General features: G+C 42.0%; 1 protein-coding gene across 2 annotated transcripts in view; it reads left to right on the forward strand.

Annotated features, from left to right (window-relative positions):
* ATP8A2 (ATPase phospholipid transporting 8A2) overlaps positions 1–20,514 on the forward strand; it is a 562,260-nt gene that overhangs the window by 63,776 nt on the left and 477,970 nt on the right. For both annotated transcript variants that reach the window (XM_037058854.1, XM_037058855.1), the window contains exon 2: positions 7,668–7,812. In XM_037058854.1, the coding sequence (XP_036914749.1) occupies positions 7,668–7,812 (145 nt within the window). The remainder of the gene's footprint in view (positions 1–7,667; positions 7,813–20,514) is intronic.

A 20,514-nucleotide genomic window follows, 5' to 3' on the forward strand; every position in this document is an offset into this window, starting at 1 on the left:
ATCCTGATTGGTCAGAATGGAGCTGCTCCAGTTAGTCAGCACTGAACAGCTCTGATGGGATGGGGAAAGCCTCAGTCCTCTTGGTTGAAATAGGGTTCTGGGAGCTCTGTAAGGGCTGGCTCAGAGGGCAGGAACACAGTGCAAGCAGGCAGTTCAGTGCGGGTTTCCCCCTGAAGTGCAGTTTGTATGAGAGACCCCTGTGTAGAAATGGCTGCTAGGCTCTGTGTGTGTGTATTAAATTTGAGCTCAGTTAGGCACCAGGAGACCTTAAAATTTTTAAATTCTTTTTAAAAAGATTTTATTTATTTATTTTTAGAGAGGGAAGGGAGGGAGAAAGAGAGAGAGAGAGAAAGAAATATCAATGTGTGGTTGCTTCTCACACACCCCCTACTGGGAACCTGCCCTCAACCCAGGCATTTGTCCTGATTAGGAATCGAATCCTCAACCCTTTGGTTCGCAGGCTTGCACTCAATCCACTGACTCACAGCAGATGTGGCAGGAGCCCTACTTATTAAGTGTGTTCTTTCTCAGTGTTCACAGCATAAACTGAGGGGCCCAGTATGGATGACAGAAACACTCCCATCACTTGGGAAAATCCCAAAGGGGTCAGAGGCTTCCCCAGGAAGCTGAGACAAAAACCAGCCCAATTCTTTATTGTACAACAATATCTAAGGTGTGACTCTTCCTGCAGAGCTAAAGAGGTGCTGCCAAAAGTTTATAAGGGTTGGCTCAGAAGCAGAACCACTTCAATAGTGGTTCCGACATAGGAAGAATAGAATAGTTCTTATTGAAGAATTTCTGTGAGATAGTGAAAATTTCCTTGTGAGGAAAAGTGGACTAGATGGGTCTCAAGCATCTTTGGCATTTGGAACACTTTTATTTGAATTGGGGGAAATAATGAAGTTTAGAGTGAAGGGTTTTGCTTCAGTGTTGCTAAAGGCAATGAAATGCTTAGTAAAAAATTGCCTTAATATTACTCTCTTTTTGTGTTTATTTTTTAATTTTCTTAATTTTAAGTATATGTTATTGATTATGCTGTTATAGTTGTCCCATTTTTTCTCCCCTTTATGTCCCTCAGTCCTGCATCCCACCTCCCTCCAGAATTTTACACCCTTTATTCATGTCCATGGGTCATACATACAAGTTCTTTGACTTCTCCATTTCCTATACTATTCTTAAACTTCCCTGTCTATTTTGTACATACCAACTATGGTTCTTATTACCTCTGCCTTTTCCCCTATCCTGCCCCCTCTCCCTCTTCACTGATAACCTTCCAGGTGATCTCCGTTTCTGTGATTCTGTTCTTGTTCTAGTTGTTTGCTTTTTTTTTGTTTTAGGTTTGGTTGTTCATAGTTGTGAGTTTGTTGTCATTTTACTGTTTGTATTTTTGATCATTTTCTTTTCCTTAGATAAGTCCCTTTAACATTTCATATAATAAGGGCTTGGTGATGATGAACTCCTTTAACTTGACCTTATCTGGGAAGCACTTTATCTGCTCTTTCATTCTAAATGATAGCTTAGCTGGATAGAGTAATCTAGGATGTAGATTCTTCCCATTCATGACTCGGAATACTTCTTTCTAGCCCCTATTGCCTGCAAGGTTTCTTTTGAGAAATCAGTTGATTGTCTATGAGCACTCATTTGTAGGTAACTGTCTCCTTTCCTCTTGCTGCTTTAAAGATTCTTTCCTTATCTTTAATTTTAGATAATTTAATTATGATATGTCTTGATATGTTTCTCCTTGGGTCCAACTTCCTTGGGACTCTCTGAACATCCTGGATTTGCATGTCTATTTCCTCCATGAGACTGGGGAATTTCTTCATTATTTGTTCAAATAAGTTTTCAATTTCTTGGTCTTCCTCTTTTCCTTCTGGCACCCATATAGTCCAGATATTGGAATATTTAAGGTTATCCTAGAGGTTCCTGAGCCTCTCCTCATTTTTTTTTTTTTGAGTTCTTGTTTTTTCATTCTGTTCTGGTTGAATGTTTATTTCTTCCTTCTGTTCCAATTTGTTGATTTGAGTCCCAGTTTTCTTCCCTTGACTGTTGGTTCCTTGTATATTTTTCTTTATTTCACTTTGTAGAGCCTTCACTTTTTTCTTTATTTTGTGTCTGTACTCCATAATTTCTGTGAGCATCCTGATTACTAGTGTTTTGAACGCTGCATCTGATAGGTTGGTTATCTCCTCATGGCTTAGTTCCTTTTCTGAAATTTTTATCTGTTCTTTCATCTGGGCCGTATCTCTGTCTCTGTGCACCTGTTACATTGTAAGGGGGGAGCCTTAGGTATTCACCAGGGTGGGGCAGCCCACTGTGCAGCTTGTGGTGCTGTGTGTCGGGGTAGGGTCTGAGAGGGAGCAATACTGCCTCCTTGCCTCTTGCCCTGCTTCCACTCACTTCCCCCACTACCCACAAGCAAATTGCCCTTGTGGTGCTGATTTATGGGTGGGTGGGTGGTTGGGCTTGTAGATATTCAAGAGCCAGTGAGCCTCTCTAATGAACTCTTCTGTGAGACTGACATTTTCTCCAGCTGCCACAACCCCTACATGTTTTTATAGGCAGAGGTATTGCGGCTTTAGTTTCCTGTCTGAAACCCTGGGTTGAGGGTTTGTCTCGCTCCCTAGTTGTTCCTCCTGGCTTGTCCGCAGGCAAATGTGGGACTGCCTGGTCCACCAGCTTTCACCTGGCCCACTTGGTCAGCCAGCTGCTGTCTTGCCATGCGTCCTCTCGCCCCAGCTGCCCATCTTTGCCCCTCCTACCAGTCTGGATTTTTCTTATCTCCTTGGTTGTCAGACTTCCATACAGTTTGATTTTCTGGCAATTCTATTTCTTTTTTGTTTTTAAATTGGTGGTTGTTTTTCTTTTGTTTGTGTGGGAAGCAAAGCATATCTAGCTATGCCTCCATCTTGGCCAGAAATTGGTCTTTACCTGTGTTTGATTCTTATTTAAAGTTCTTAACTCCCTGGATCTATTTAGTTTATACTAATATTTACATATATATCACATAAATATTTGTAAAATAACAAATAAAAAGTTAAATATTACTATAATAATATTTATTAAACAAGAATAAGTTTTAATACCTCTTAGGATTTTTTATTTTCTTTTCCATAGTGACCTCTGTGTAATTTGTATATGTAGTGAATAGAAATGAGGTGTTTATTCATTTCTACCTGCTCATCTGCTGGTGGGAAGTCTATCATTATCCCTGCTTCTTAATCAGAGACTTCCACACCCTTTTGCCACAGAAACATTGTGTGTGAGTGAAATAGGAGGTCATTTAATAAAATGGAAACACTACTACAATTACACAAAAAAAATGAGTGGGGAAGAGATTGACAGGCAAGTTAGAGCCACAGACTGGCAGAGGCCAGGGACAGTGGAAGCTATTACGGTGTGTGCTTGTCCTGCCAACTCCCTTTCATGCTTCTGTGGGTCAATGGCATGTAAATTATACTACTCTGCTTTCCTTTCCTTCTTCCCTATTTTTACCTGTTCTCTTATCCATGGTCTCCTGGTGAGCATTTTTTGTCATCCATGTTTGTTTCTTAAAATTTATTCTTTTTCCAATCCTGGCAGAAACTCTTAAGGGAGGAGAAGTTGCTTATTTATTTAGCCAGTCATCTTCCGCCCAATATGGCTTCATCCAAACCAACTAGCCCAATGTTGCCATGAGGACATTCCTCTGTAAGATCTGGCTTCCCTGGGTCTGTTGTATGGCATCTAATGGCACCTCTGCCAGAGGCATCTAAACCTTTGGGGCACCCTAGAGTGATGTATAAGACAGGTGTTTGTCTCTCCTGATAGGTGTTTGCTCCTCTGCTTTACAAAGATAAATAGGTTCTCTGTGTGTTGCTTTACAGTATTGGTTAGGATGTCTGGTTATGAATAATTTATAGAATGATTGAGGGTTGCCTCATGAAACCCAAAGACCCAAATACAGCTGGAGTCTTGGAGGGGATTGTACCCAGAATCTGAAAGTTGTTGGGACAATTTCAGTTGCTCTCCCTGCACATGCTTCACCTTCGTTTAAAAAGAAGTGCGTCCTCTGCTTCCATGCCCACTCAGTGGGTGAAAGATGACCATCCGGAGACATGAAGTATGTGTGTTAGTAGGGCAGGCACATGCAGACATCTCCTCCTCTAGGTCCATATTATGGTTCCAGAAGAGAGACTTTTAGGTGAACCAAGTAACCATCCCTGGTGCAAAGAGTTGTATGATACAGACTCAGTCTTTGGTTCAGCATCTGGGTCAGCAACCTCAGTAGACACCCACTATGTCAGCCCTTTACTTACTTATTCAGAATATACTTATGGACCACCTAGTGTGTGCTAGGCATTATTCAGGAAGACAGGGATCAAACCACGAGTATGACTAAGTTTTAGCCCATGGCCTTGGCTGTCAGCTGTTTTTTCTGCGTTTCCACTTTGCAACAAAGTTAATGCTATCTGTTTGCCAACTCTTGTTTCTCTTTATTTTTTTTCACTTTGGTTTCTTTCTTAATAGATATTTATTGAACTCCCACTATTTGCTGACACTGTGCTTATTTACGTGGGGGAGTTGTAAGCATATACTCTCATTTTGTGTGCTTGTATTTTCAAAATGCATTAACTCAGTGATTTGTCTTATGAGTCTGAATTTGAAGGCTTAGTCATAATGTGTTTTGCTTTGTATGGGGTAGGGTCTTCATTAGGCAATACATTTGTAACAGAACATTTATTATCCAATATTTAAATTCTTATTTGGAAAAACTGTGATTTCCATTCTTATTTCTTTCAGTGATACCTTTTGTGTGTGTGTGTGTGTGTGTGTGTGTCATTCTTTTCTGCTTCAAGTCCCAGTATGTCTGGTGTTTCTTCTTTTCTTTGGCTCACACATTCAATCCGAACAAAAATCTTGCAGCATTTTTTTCGAAATGCTTCTCATGTTCATGGTTCCCCACCCCCCCCATTTTCCATTTAATTCATGCTTTTATCAACTTGCTTCTAGATTGTAGATTCTTTAACTTGATCTCCTTATCCATAAAGTCTCCCCTCCTTCTGCTCCTACATGCACGTCACCATTAGGGGCATTTCTCTTCTACATGGAACCCTCCTGTGGCTTTATATGACCTTCAGGAAGAAGTTCAAGCTTCCCCCCCGGGAATGTAAGTCATCCACAGTCTGGCTATGGGCTATTTTCCCCTAAGCTTCCTTTCATCTCCTGTCCAATTTGGACCCTTAGTGCTGTTTTTTGTTTGTTTGTTTTTTTAAATTGGCCCCTGATGCATTTTTGTCTATTGAGCCTTTGCTTATGCTCTTCTGGACCTTCCCTAGAATGCCCTCCTGTCTCCTAATATAAACCATCCCCCTACTTTAAGGCTCCTAGAGTTGTCCTTAGACTCTGTTCTGACCCCACCCCAAACACGAAAAGTCTGCTTACCTCAGACCCTCCTAAGGGCAGCACCTTCAAACCCACTCAGTAACCTGATCATAGACTGAGGCCACTAGCAACCGTGGTTACACTGGCTGATGGTTTGGAGAGCTGAAGCCAGATCTTTTGCATTCCCAGCAGTGTCAAACAAGCGACTCTCAGCTGTGGCTGTCCATTAGTATCACTTAAGGGGCTTTAAAAACAAAACAAAATAAAACAGCACCTGGTGGGCCGGGCCCAGAGACCAGTGACTTGTGAGAAGCTGTCTTGGTGATGAAAATATAGAGCCAGATCTGAGAGTCAGTATGTGAACACGATCTTGCAGTAAACTCTTTTGACCCACGCTGGAGAATGTGGAGTTTGAGCCCTCTGTGCATACGAGTATGTCAATATGTCACTGCATCTCTGCCAGGAGCATTCAGAGCCACCCTTTACAATTCTGGAGTAAAAATGACTTGCTCAACAAGGAAATACGAGTACTCATTATGTGCCAGGCACTAGTCTGGGTGCTGAGGTCACCACAGTGAACAAAAGGTGTCCCTGGTGTCCCTGCTGTCCTGGAGCCTCTGCTCTTGGCCATGCAAAGGCAGACCACAAATTAGTACCAGGTAATGATGATCAGTGCTATAGAGGAAAATGAAGCAGGATAAGTGGGCAGAGAGTAAAGCAGTATTTTCACATAGGCTAGTTTTAAAGATATTTCTTGTCTGCCTTAAATCAGCCAGTGCTTTAAAACCCACCCTCCTCTGATACTAGTCTGGGAGCCAGAGCTGGTGGGCCAGCCAGGGTTGGAGTAGGAACTCTTGCTCTCCGCTGTCCCATATCTATAAGCAGAGGGCTGCGCAGTGGGGCCAGAGGGATCCCAGAGAGTGGGAGGCTGGAGGGGAGGAGGGGGCATGTGAGGGTGGGGTGCAAGGAACAGCCAGGGTGCTGTGGATGCACACCTGGCCTGGGAACAGGCATCCTGCCCTGAGCACCATCAGACAGAATTGCAGCTCTTAATAACCAGCTTTACTTCGTGGTGATCCCTTTCTTATGTTGAGGGTCACAATAGGATTCTCATCAGTTTAAAAAGATGATACACTTAAATAGCCCAAACTTTGTGTTTCAAAATGTTTCTCGATATCAATGAACATTCTGTGTAGCTGCGAAGTGGATGTTTATTGAAATGATATGCCCGTTTGTTTAATAATTTGCAACATGGATTTCTTTGATAGGTGGAAAGCATGGCAGATATTAGAGCAAATGTATATATAATGTACATTTACTCAGGCATCCTTCCCCTGAAGGTCAGTTCTTGAGGTGGGTGTCCCCGTCTACTGAGGGATTCTGCCTTGTAGTTGGAGGTGTGGTTAAGATCTGTGTGCGCCTGTATGGAACAGTTTTAGTAACGAGTATAGTATTATTCTCCATGCCCACAACTTCGTAAGTGAAGGGTACGGGAGGTTGAGCTCAGGCAGAGAGGCTTGACTCTAGGACTAATATTAAATCTTAAGGAGTAGACTTGCATTGTCTTAACTCCAGAAACAGGAGCTTAAGCAATGAAATGAAAGATCACCCATCTGCTGGTAAATTGGGATTGGCAAAGCTAATTGACTCAGATTGGCAGGCACCTCTGGAGAAAAGAGCCGTTGGGCAGTTCTAGATAACCATGGAGCAAGCCCTTCATACCGAGGTTGGGAATTTCATGTTTAAAGCAATAATGTCTCCTTTCTCCATCCCTTTCTGCGGTGACTAAATGCAAGGTACATCCCCTTTGCTGTCATCTTTTTGTTCCTCAACACAGTCCAAGAAGCCAAGAAAACCTAGAGCCAGAGCTCAGTCCCTGGGCATAGAGGGACAGCTCAGTGGGGCCGGAGGCTCTGACCTCCGCCCTCCCCTTCCTGCCCCCAGCAGCCTACCCCGAGCCCGGTTGCCTGCTCCAGCCGTGTGCCGCACCAGCCGGAGGGGAGAGAGCGAGGAAGTGCCCAGGCCGGGCTGTGCTGCTAGGTGAAGCACAGCTGTCACCCAAGGAGGAGCTCTCTCCCGGCTCCGGAACCGCAGCGGGGGTGGGGCGCAGGGAGGGGGGAGGGGAGGAGCCGGGAGCAGCTGCGTGGCGGGTCTCCAGGGGGAGCCAAGGTACAAAGGCGGGCCCTGCATCGCCCAGAGCATCCTTTCCCCGCTGGACCCCGCCCGCCCGCAGCCTGCTCGCTGCTGCTACTCTTGCCTGGCGTGACTTCTTTGTGCTGTTTTCTGCCCGTGCCTCCTGTCTGCAGGACCTGTTCGTCCTTCTTCGGGCTATAAGAAGGCAGATGATGAGATGTCCCGGGCCACGTCTGTTGGAGACCAGCTGGAGGCACCGGCCCGCACCATTTACCTCAACCAACCGCATCTCAATAAATTCCGTGACAACCAGATCAGGTAGGAGAAGGCGGCTGAGACACGCAAGAAGCAGTGAATTCACAACTGGAATGGGGCTCATCTTCCTCTTGTTAGCTTTTCCACGCACCTAGCTAGTCCTCACCCCTGTCGGCTTACTCCAGCCCCTTCCCCTCCTCTACCCCTCCCTTCCCCTCCCCCTCCCCCTCAGGCCTGGCAGTCTACACCTGCGCTTCCAACGGAGTCATATGTATTCAGCGTCTACCTTTCTCTCCTTTGCATCTACTGCTTGCTGAGGCTGTGTGAGCCCCAAGGAAGTTTTTCTTCAAAATGAGGTCTGAACATTTTTCATCTCTGAGCTCCCTTCCAAGAATTCTCCCTCTTTCTGTTTTAATCTAGTTGAGAGATTTACCTAGCCATTTACAGACCTTAATGTGGGGAACTGCTTTATAAAAGAATACCACAAGTCGTAAGGACTCATATTCAGCTCCAAAAGGTGCAAGACTTTGTTAAGAGGTTTTCGTTTGCTGGGAAACTTTGTCCAGAGTTAGCAGAAAGATGGATGGAAGCTAACCTGTGTCTACTCTTTGCTGCCCACTGTCAGATGCTTTAGCTGTACTAGCTTCATAAATCCCCGTGACCTCCTGAAGAAGGTGTTATTACAATGAAATGAGGAATCCGAGATAGCAAGATGTTAAATAATGTACCTATGGTCATACAGCTACTGAATGGCAGAACTGGAAATAGAACCCAGCCCGTGTGAGGATGAGGCTCAAATTCTCTCTGCTCTGCAAAGCTAGATCATTAGGCACAGGTGTTAATACATTTTCAAGTTTCATTAAAATTTCAGGCTTAGATAACGGTCTCCGGGAGTGACTTCAGAGGATGTAGCTCTGTGAGTGGCTCAGAACACCAAGTTCAGGTGTAGGGAATTAATTGATAACTTGGATTCCAATTCAGTGTTCTTTCTAGAAAGCTCTGGCTGAAACTTTGTTGTTGTTACATGTTTAAGTATTCCACCGTAGTGAGAGGACGTGCACAGGCTGCTTAGCCTGACACCCTTATTTAGAAACACCCGGGTGCTGGGCATTATTGTGGCTTGATAGAACTTGTAGTAGAATAATGGTGCCATTATATGAAGATGATACCTTTATTTATTAAAGGAGTATTAGATTATCCTGGCTTTATTTTGGGTTTTAAGAATGATCATTGGGACGTATTTTATACTTAAAAGTGTAGCTTAGAATAGCAGAGGCCAAATTCGAATAGTGAGTGGGCTTGGCTTAAGATACAGAGCATCACACACAGTTAGTTACCGCTCCCCATATGAGGATGGCTTTAACCAGAAAGACAATACAAGGGCTGAAGAGGATGTGGAGAAATTGGGATCCTCGTATATTGCTGATGGGAATGAAAAATGGTGTAGCTACTTTGGATAACAGATAGGCAGTTCCTCAAAAGGTTGAGTGTAAAGTTACCATATGATCTAGTAATTCCACTCCTAGCTATAAATAACCAAGGGAAGTGGAAACATGTCCACATAAAAACTGTACACAAATATTTGTAGCAGCAATATTTCTAAAAGCTAAAAAGTGGAAACAATCCAAATGTCTTCACTGTAGGTAGTGTAGACCTACAGTGGAATATTATTCAGCCACAAAGGGAATGAAGAACTGACACATCCTACAACATGGATGAACCTTGAAAACTTGCTAAGTGTAAGAAGCCAGTAACCAAAAGGCCTCATATTACAGGCATACCCCTGAGATTTTGTGGGTTCAGTTCGAGCCACCACCCTAAAGTAAGTATTGTACTAAAGTGAGTCCTAATCTTTTTTTGGTGGAGGTTCTTGCCTTCGACCAGTAAAGAACCTAACATCTGTGAAGTGCAATAAAATGAAGTGCAACAAGACGAGGCGTGCCTCTATGTGATTCCATTTATATGCAATGCCCAGAGGAGGCCAGTCTGTGGAGACCTAGGTAGTTTAGTGGTTCTTGGGGCTGGGGAAGAAGGAGTGACGGGTAGTGTGCGTGGGGTTTCATTTGGGGCGCTGCTCACACAACTCTGTGTGGATACTTGGACTCATTTAGAACTCTGCACTGGCAATGGAGTTCCATTTCCTCAGACCTTCTCATATGTGTTTTGAGTTAATGACTTTTAAAAAGATAAAATTTCCTCTTAAGAAGATGTGTACTGTATAAGAATATGGTATTGAAGAGTCACTTTTTAAACTTTAGGATATTTTCATAAAATACTTTAGCAATATTTTTGCTTAGTTTCTGTTTAATTTTGGTATTCATTTGTACATGCTTAAAACTGGGAGAACCAACAAGGGTCTTTGTTTTTGCCTAAATTCTCCAGTTTCCATGGAAAATGAAGATTTTTAAAAGGCAGTGGAAAAGGGACCTCACAATCTGTTTGTAATCAACACTCAAAGCTGACTTTTGAGACTGACTTTATTATTAGTCAGAGAGATTTCCAGTACCACCTGTTTTATAGTTTGATTTGTACTTTTTCAGGGTAGGCAGGAATTAATATGGGAATGTGCAGTGAAGGTTAGCTAGGAATAAAGTAGTTAGAAGCAGATGATTCTATTTAAAGTCTTGTGTAACTATATAATTGAATTAGCTGAATATTAATGTAGTAAACATTAAAATTTATAGAATTTCTGAGTTTGTGGCTTATACTATAAGTATAAATTTCAGGATGCACTGAATTGAGTCCAAGAAGTTAAAATGTGCCCCTTGCTGTCCTAGAGAATGGCCTTTGAATATTTGTTTCACCTGACCGTGTATTCAAATAAGAATTGCTAATGGTTTTGTGACTCAGTTTATTCAGGGATTTATTATAAAGCATCTTGGCATTATAGTTTAAGGACTTTACAAGATGTTGAGCCGCACTATTTTAACACTTTAATATTGCTGAAGTCAAGTTATATAAAAATACTGATTTTTAAAAATAAAATTTTTTTATCTTGGCCATGAATGCTTGCTAAATGTTGATAAAGCTATTCAAAGGAGTGTTTTCATAAAACTAAGTTCATAAAGGATTTCTTTTTATTAATATAATTTTTCTTGAGAAAAGTTAAATTTTTCTTTTGAGGCTTGGCATAGAGTGTTGATCCTAGACTGTTTGCTCCTAAATTGAGATATTTGAGGAGAATGGACCACCTGGGAGAGGTGAGGCTCTTGCTAACCCATAGGATTATTTGGAGGCTGCACACCTCAGGAGGCCAGCCCTTCATTGCTGGAGTGGTTTTCTCACTCACCTCCCCCATTCCAGGCCCTTTCTGGCTTGGGACCATGCGGATCATGGCAGTTGCTGTGTCTACCTTCATGAGCAACTGATATTTGAAATTCAGGGAAGAGACCAACATTCGCTAAAGGTGGAGGTGGCTGCTGGGTGCTGGGAGAGGCCAGTGAGGGGTGGTGTGGGAAACTCAGGACTGGGATGGAAGGTCTAGCGTTAATGTCTGGGCTAGTGTGTCCAAGAAAGAGGCTGGGCCTGGTAAGTAGGAGGGAGAAGGTCACCACGGAGGTTGACTATGGCTTTGTCATCCCCAGGGGAATGTGTAACCTGGTAACTACAAATTCCAAGCAATTCTTTGACAGACTGGGGGTGTCTGTGCCGTTCGTTGGATGCGGGTGTCTTCTCCAAACCTTGTTCTTGACACTGAAAACAATATGTGCTTGATTTGAAGCTGTGGCAGGTTGAAGTTTTCCATTACTGAAGCCAAAAAATTTGGATTATCCTAACTGTGGAGAAGTATGACATGGTCTTTTTCTCCTAGACATTGATTTTCTAGGCTCTTTACCATGAGGACAACTGTGACCTCCTTTATCCTGTAGAAATGCTAATTAATGGACTATTGCAAAGTATATATATGTGTCTAGCATTTAACAGGGATGTTCAACCTTTTGGCATCTCTGGGCCACACTGGAAGAAGAAGAGTTGTCTTGGGCCACACATTAAATGCACTGCAATCTGTAATCACAAAATAATCTCATCGTGTTTTAAATTGTAAATTTAAAACTGTAAGTGTTGTGTTGGGCCACATTCACGGCCATCCTGGGCTGCATGCAGCCTGTGGGCCTGGAGTCGGACGCCCCTGGCACTGTACGAGTGTATGTCTGCCTAACAAGATGCCCTTTTCCTGAAGAATATACCATCCTCTTTTAAATATTGTTAAAGCTTTATTGAAAAGCTTTAACTCACCCATGTGAAGTATACAGTTAAATTGTTTTTAGTGTGTTTGCAAATTGTATAGGCATCACCACAGTTAACTTGAGAACATTTCCATGGCTTCCAGAAGAAATCTGTGCCTTTAGCTGTCATCCTGCTGCTCCTTCCTCTCCCATCCCTGAGCAATTGCTGGTCTACTTTCTGTCCTTATGGAGCTCCCTGTTCTGGACCTTTCATAAGAATGATATCACTCCCTTTTAAGTGTAATTTTATTTTATTTATTTACTTTTAGACAGAGGGGAAGGGAAGAAGAGAGGGGGGGGGACAAACATTGGTCAATTGCCTTTTGCACACTTCTGAACCCACAGCCTAGACATCTGCCCTGACTGGGAATCGAACCTGAGACCTTTGGGTGTGTGGAACAACACCCGACTCACTGAGCCACACCAGCCAGAGCCATATGCAGTCATTCTGTGGGATTACCAGACATCATTTGGAATAGTGACTTTCAAGGCTGTGACTTTCAAGGCTGGAATAGTTGTCTAAAATGAGTTATGTAGACCTTAGTTTTTAAAACACTCATCTTTACATGAATTAAAAGGAAATTACGACTGTTACTCTGATCCTGGTATTGTTTCTTTGTTAAATTAGAGTAGCCCAAATGTTAAGACCAGATCTTACCTGAATTCTGCAGCTTTAAACACGTAAAGGAGAATCACTCCTCCTTAGTATACTCGGTAATATGAGATATTGTATCATACATGTCGTCTATCACCACCATTCATTCACAACTGCTTTTTAAAGATAATTTCTCTTCATTCCTCAAGAGGAAAATATCCTCTCAGACACAAGGACCCAGCACAACACCACACAATGGCACTGCAAAACTAGCCACACACAGCTCACTCCCCTTCCTGCAGGGGTGAAACTCTGTTTTAAACTTAAAACCCACAAAATATGCCTACACACCAACTTTCCTTTAAGACAACCCAACCTGAAAAAATGCAATAGTCTGACTGAATTCAAGTGCTTGCTCTAATGGGGACTTTTGCTAGTTAAAACTGCCGCCTGAAACCAGTGACTCATTCAAAACTGCTATCAACATTCCTAACCTGCTTTGAAAACCTCATTTGAAACACAGAAGAAAAAGCCTTGTCCAGTGGTATAAACCTAATAAACATTCTAATTCTGCAGAAAAAACATTTAAATCGAGGGACCTTTGTCACTGAGTGCTTCAGGTAACCATTAAACGATGAGCTTTCTTGAAATGTATTTTCAGGAACGTAAATGCCAGCCTGAGGCCAGCTTTGGACATGGTGTTTCTGAGGAAACCGCAGCTGTCTAGGAGGGGCTAGTGCGGTGGTCTCTCTCAGCAGGCCCCAAGCAGCCCAGGACAGCTGTGAATATGGTCGCACCCAAAATTGTAAATTTACTTAAAACATTATGAGATTTTTTTTGTGTGTAATTACGTGTCACGATGTATTTAATATGTGGCCCAAGACGACTCTTCTTCCAGTGTGGCTCAGAGATGCCAAAAGCTTAGAGATCCCTGGTGGGTGTATGTGGACCATATTTTGAATTTACCAAAGAAACATCAATCCATTCCCATTTATGAAAACTGGTAAAGGCGTTTGTTCGGTTTGAGAGTTCTTATTTCCCCTTGCTCCTGTTCCCGAATTCTATGAACTCTTACTGTCTTCTCTGAATTTGTGGGCACTTCTGAATCTTACAGATAACAAGGATTAAGCATTAGGATTTCTGAAAAACACAAGTTAAAATTTACCCCAAACTGGAGGAGAATAAGGAGATATGACAGTGTCTCCTCCACTGAATCAGATCTTAGGACAGAAAATGTACATTGGTGGAGAAAATAGGGAATTGCGAATATACTGTGTATTTGGAATAGTACTGCGCCAATGTTGCTCAGATGGCAACAGGAAGCATTTGTTTGCTTAATGTTTGATCTCTCTGTGTGGAAGTTCTAAAAGTAGGCAGCTACGTGGACTGCAGAAAATAGTGTGGTCAGAGTTTAGTCCACAGGGTTTAGACTTGTGTGTAGCTTTCTAGAAAATAACATCTAAGTGTGCATTCTACTTACGGCTGAGCCACTCAACGGACAGTAAAAGCTTATTCAGAAATGCTGCTCAGCAACCCTTTCAGGAGGGACAATGCTTAGAGAGAACAAAAGCAGAGGTATGACCGTTGTTGCGAAGCGAAGCGGGGACTTTCTACAAAGAAATTTCCTGAAATCCACGAGGTTGGGTTTGATCATTTAACTGCTGATCTTTTTCTCTGAAATGAAAGCCAGCTCTTCAAAACTTAAATAATAGGTTTTTACTATCCTTGCTATTTGATGTTATAGTTATAAAGAAATTTGGAGTTGAGCTTGAGGTGTTGCTGGCCATTCTGAGGCGTCATTCTGTGTATCTCAGAGGTCGTTGCAAGGGCTGTCTCTCACTCCGGAGGATCCCGGGGAGCCAGCAGGGTCAGCTCTCAGGCCTGCCCGAGACGTGACATCAGCTGCACAATGGGTCTAGCTCTGTCACGTAAGTTCCACATTTTTCATCGGTAGTCTCCAAACTTTTTTGATCATATATCCTATCAGTAAGACTTTTTATCATGAACATTTAATATTTATATTAAAATGTCCTCAGACCCGTCACTATCATTACTTACTATCTTCAAGGCCCAAATGTATTTGCCAAGATTCTTAGTTAAAAATCATGGATATAAATCCTTATTGTCAATATTCTTGATTATTTTGAATGTATTTGGCCGACTGATCAGATTTGATTAAATTATCCTAGTGTTTGCTGAGGTCGGTGTGGCTCATTTGGTTGGGTATTGTCTCATCAGTCAGGGTGTGTAAGAGAGGCAACTGATCTATTTTTTCTCCCACATCAATGCTTCTCTCCCTCTCTTTCTCCCTCCCTTTCCCTCTCTCTAAAAATAAATGCAATCTTTAAAAAAACTATCCTAATGTTTAACCTAGAAAACTTATTTTGAAGAGCTTTTATTAAGTAAGAAGAGAAGTGTCACACTAGCCAGTGTGGCTCAGTCGGTTGGAGCGTTCTCTATAGACCGAAGGGCTGCAGGTTTGGTTCACAGTCAGGGCGCGTTCCCGGGCTGAGGGTTCCATCCCTGGTTGGGGCACATGGGAAGGCAACCAATCAATGTTTCTCTCTCTCTGTCCCCCTTCCTTTCTCTTTAAAATAGTAATGGAAAAATGTCCTCAGGTGAGGATTTTTTTAAAAAAAAGTGTCTATTCCACTTTTTACTTGTCATTTACTAATTCACTTGTCGTTTACTTGCTTGACACTTTCAGTCTGTGATTTGTTTCACTGCATGATTCTTAAGCCAGCCTTTTTTGGAGGGGAGGTTAGTTTAGTTGAAATTAGATAAATTAACCCATAAATTCACCTAGCTAGACACAGTACTGAATACATAGTACCAAGCAGGGAAAACAGATGGGAGTGAGACGGGAGGGGGGGGCAGCTCTCTTTCCATTTCAATCGTCTCCAACGGACACAGAATACCCTAGCCTGGGGGGCTGGGCCAAGAGAACTTTATTTTCTCACAGTTCCAGAAGCTGGCATTCCAGGATCAGGGTGCCAGCGTGGTGAGGCCTTTCTTTCTGGTTTCCAGACAGCTGCCTTCTGGCATGTCCTGACATGGTAGAGAGAAACCAAGCTCTCCTGGTGTCTTCTTATAAGGACACTCACTAATCCCAGCAACTGGGGGTGGGGGCACCCTCACTACCTTACATCAACTTAATCACCCCCCAAGGCTCCGTTCGATGAATTTCCCAGAGACACAGTTCAGGCCATGGCCGCAGCACCCCCATTCTAGATCTTCCCCTCCAACCGTGTTGTGTAGGACCGTGTGGGGGCACCAGTGTCAATCCAGTCAATAAATGTTATTGAAGTTTGATGTTTTGGCATGCACATATAAATTCTAACCCGACATTTGGAATACACGAGGAAGGTATTTCAGTCCCTTTCTGTCAGGACTGAAGAGTTGGGGCTGGGTGGTCAGTTGCAGCTCTGCAGGGCCAGGCTGGGGGAAATCTACCAGTGAGTGGGAAGATGGGTGGAGGTCAGCCCGGGAGGTGAGGTATAGTTCCTGTAGGGAGGACGTCTAGCTGGGGAACAGCACATCCAAAGGAGCAGGAGAGTATAACAGCTGAGTGCCTTTCCAGGAGAGATGTGAAAGTCAGGGATGATGGATGATGTGCTGTGAGAGGCCAGGCTCCTGGAGACGGGTTAACTGTAGCCAGGAAAGCTTTTAAAGGGGCAAGTGACATTATATTTGTATTTGAGATCCTTCTGACTGTGGTGTGTGTGTGTGCCCACGTGCTCTGCTTTAGAAGCGCATTAGGCTATGGTAATTGCCCAGGGAGGGGTTTCAGGCTGTAGGAGAAAAAAGTCACTAGGGGCTGTGAGTGGATGGAGGAATAGACAAGTGTGATTCTCAGGGTTTCAATTTTGGGGACAGGGAAGGTGGTGACACTCTCACTTGTATTCCTGGGGATTAAAAAAATCAACTTCAAATAGTTGGTTTGGGGCAAGATCATGGACTTCAAAATAGCACAAACTCCATTCTATCTCAGTATTAGACTGCCCTGGGGGGGTCATAAAAAGGTACATGACATACTGTTCACTGTGTCATGAAGGTGTCTCTCCATTCTCCGGAAATGGGGGAGTGGCACTAGTCTTCCTGGAGAGACACCCCCATTTTTGACAGATCTCTCCCTACCTCTCGCGATAGGTTTGATTCCAAAATATTCAACTTTGTAAACAGAAACTATAATAAAGTCATGCCTCATAAACTGGTGACAATTAGATGAGAATGTATATACAACCCAAGGTGCAGTATTAGATGTACTGTGTCCAGAGAGATGCTGACAATCTATATTAGTGATTACTAATACTGCTCTTTTATGCAGCTTGCGTTGCTCTCTACCCAGGTATTTTATAACTAAAACATTCATTTGATAAACCCTCATTTGGGGAAAGGAAGGTGTACTTGCATATCACCCTGTGCAGGGGACATAGACTGCTAAAGAGTAAGTATGCAGACTGAAGAATAACAAGGTCAACTTCAGGTGTCAGGGGCTTTTGCATGTATTTTTCTAGCCTGCAACTTCTATAAGCAAGCATGCTGTACTGGGAGCATTGAGACAGGGCTAAGGTGTGTTTGAGGGTGTGTGTATGTTGTTAAATAAAGAAATTGGCTTTTGTAGTTTTGTGTGAACAAAGTTGGGTTAGATTTGCATTGAACTCACCATGGCTCCCCACTGCAAACCAACGCCAACTAAGGTTCTTTACTACAGAATGGTAAAACCTTAAACTTGGTCTAAATGAATAACTAGAATGTTATTGAATTGTGCATACAGAGTCTGGATCTTTCTCTCCCACTCTTCCCCCACCTTTTTTCCTTGTTTTGGACTGTCAACTTTTCAGCCATTTAGATTCTGCTTCGAATCTTTCTAAGGAATTTGGCACCGTGTATAATATTTAATCTGAATACTTAATTGTACATTTAGTTATAGGAAGAAATATTCTTCAAATTATCCAATCAAAAATATGACTCCTTTATTTCTATTGCAGTGAAAGTTGAAGGTTTTGAAAGTACTATTGTCTAGCATGTGAAGTGTGTTAACCAAGCCCTGACAATTTAAAAATAGAGCTCTTTATTTTAAAACAGTAAGTCTTGTTTGCTGAGTAGTATCATAATTACTTCCCCAGTATTCCATCTTTGTTAAAATTGCCTCATATTACATTTTTAATGTTACCTTTACAAATTATAGTTTATTAATCATTCTAGTGTTGATACATTGAATAAATTGAATTATTTCATGTAATGACTATGCCAAGGGCAGACAGAACCATTAACTTCTCAGTATTCCTGTTTTGCTTGTCAGCTGTCACAGGGTTTCTTTGCCATTCGTATTTCAATAGTTTTATTCACTATGTGTGCTTAGACATTATAGGAGAAGTCATCTGAATTATTGGAGGGAGTGTGTGTGTGTATATATACCATATTATTTAATTATTCTCTAAATGGAGGTCTTGATATGGGTTAGCTATATCTGTAGGCCAAACATTATAGGTATTATAAAGTTGGGTAACTTCAAGGCAAAAATAACGTAGTGGGAAACCCCTCCTGATACCTTTACTGATCTCTTCCACCATTTTGTGTAAATGTGTACAAAGCTTGTTTGGCCTACAGGCGAACATCTGCTCCCTTGGGAACTTGATGATTCACCCGGTGAACCATTCCAGTCCATGCCTATCTCATGCAGAGAGTTCTCTTTTTACACCGAGGCTTCCTGTGATTAATACACGTAAAGACACCAGCGGTTGATCCATACGCAGTAGCAAATATTTTTAGTCACTATAACAAAATATTAGTTCTAATGTCAATTTGAAGTAGTATTCATGGATTTAATAGTGCTCTTAGTGTTTAGTGTGGTAGTCATAGACTCATTTGCAGAGAAAAAGCTCTGTAGTGTTGTCCCAGAGAGGGCACGTTCTCACGTCCTGGCTTTCTACTATATCCTTGGGGAAATGGGAGTTTTTGTATTTAATGAAGTTAATTGATGACTGCTCTAATTTGTACTGTTTCTGTATTCAGCAGAAATGAAAATGAGGGTTGGAGAAGGTTTTTATATTTTTGCCCTTAAAACCGTACCCCAAACTCTGAAACGCCATGTTAATATGTATGAATTTTGAGGAAGTGCTGAAAAAGCTGGGGGCTGTCAGCAGACTGATAATGTTTTGATGTTTCTTTTCCAGTTTCTGAGGACCACCTACGTATTCTAGTTTTTGTGGTCCATTTACTAGTATTTTCTTTGGGGGTACGGAGTACAGTGTTCCTAAACTTTTTTTAATCACATGTCACACATTTAACTAGACAAGAAACTGTTTTTAATACAGTGCTGGCATTTGCTGTAGAGTACACTAAGTGTTTGATGGAAACCCATGACATTTCAGGATTTTGAAATAGTGGATCACTTTATAAGAAAGTTAGCTGACTTTGATTTTAAATCACAGTACTTTTTTACATAAGGAGCTTGAAAACATTGATTCAACATTATTCGTAGCTAAATATCTATTCTCACATAACAGTTGAGATAAATTGATTATGAATCCTGTTTTGTGCTAAGGAACCTCATACATTTTGATATTTTCAGATACTACCCTCAGAAAATGGGAATACGGTAAGAATATATAGCCTTTTAAAGAAACTTACATACTGTTTACCTTTGGAAATACATTTAGTATTTTGAAAATTAGAACAGTATAAAAAGGAGTCCACATCTACCCATGGAATACTGACGTGTGTGCTGTAGTGAGTGAAGCTATGACTGCGCTCTGCAGGAGAGCTGGAGCCACGTGGGCGTTTCTAAGGTGTAGCTTCTTCTCGGTAAGACCTTAAAGATAGTCTCTAACTGAAAAATGAATTACCCCCGAAAACTTTTGCCAAGGTTCCTGCACCTCATAAAACGATCAGGTACATTTTTTTGTAGAATTCACAAAAGATACCACTGCTGATGCTTGCTGTGGCCTCAGTTTCGAGTTCTGGTGGTGCTTGTGCCCCAAGGGTCCCCCCACTCCTTTCCTGTCAGCAAGCGGGGCGCAACCAACTTGTCTGTTAGCTGGTGAGACCATGATATATAGATTCTTCTTTTTAGAAAAACCTTACCTTGCATAAGAAAAATCTAGGTTAATTTGATCTAGGCGGGCTTGATTTCTGTTGGAAAGTAGCATTGCAGGTGGATTTGCTGAAGGCGGTCTTCATTTATTGTCACCCCCAACCTGCAGTGCATATTTCATAGAATCATTGTGAGGATGAAGTGAGTTAATACAGGGTCTGGCACAAATAACTCCCCTGTGTTATTACAAAGTCATAAACATGTAATTCTGTAACATAACAACATCACACTCAAGCACACCATATGACATTTTACGTGAAGTGTTCAAATTAAAACTATACGTTATTACACCCATATTATTACCCTACCAACCACAGCAAAGCAGGCCTTACTTCTGCCAGACCCTGTATGCGTGAAGCACATGAAAGAGTGCCTGGCTGAGTGCTTTATATACTTTGATGTTATTTTTTAAAAAGATTTTACTTACTTATTTTTAGAGAAAAGGTAAGTGAGGGAGAAAGAGAGGGAGAGAAACATCAATGTGTGGTGCCTTTCACAGGCTCCTTACTTAGGACCTGGCCTGCAACCCAGGCATGTGCCCTGACTGGGAATTGAACCTGTGACCCCTGGGTTCACAGGCCTACATTTAATTCACTGAGCTATACCAGCCAAGGCTGTTATTTGCATTTTTGTTAGTATATTTGGCAATAACTTTTTCACCAAACAGAGTACAATAGCGCTTGAATTAAAAAAACAAGCAGGTTTTAAATTGCCTTAGAGATGAAAAGGTAATGTGCAAATTGGTAGGATGAGTATCTTCTGAAGAACATTTTCTTTTTGCAGCAACCTGATTTTAAGATTAATTTTAGTATATGCCTGAGGTTAGCGTGGAGAATTTTAAATTA

The sequence above is a fragment of the Sturnira hondurensis genome, unplaced genomic scaffold (genome assembly GCF_014824575.4).
Source record: "Sturnira hondurensis isolate 20B ecotype Veracruz unplaced genomic scaffold, ASM1482457v3 Scaffold0010428, whole genome shotgun sequence".
Lineage (NCBI taxonomy): Eukaryota > Metazoa > Chordata > Mammalia > Chiroptera > Phyllostomidae > Sturnira > Sturnira hondurensis.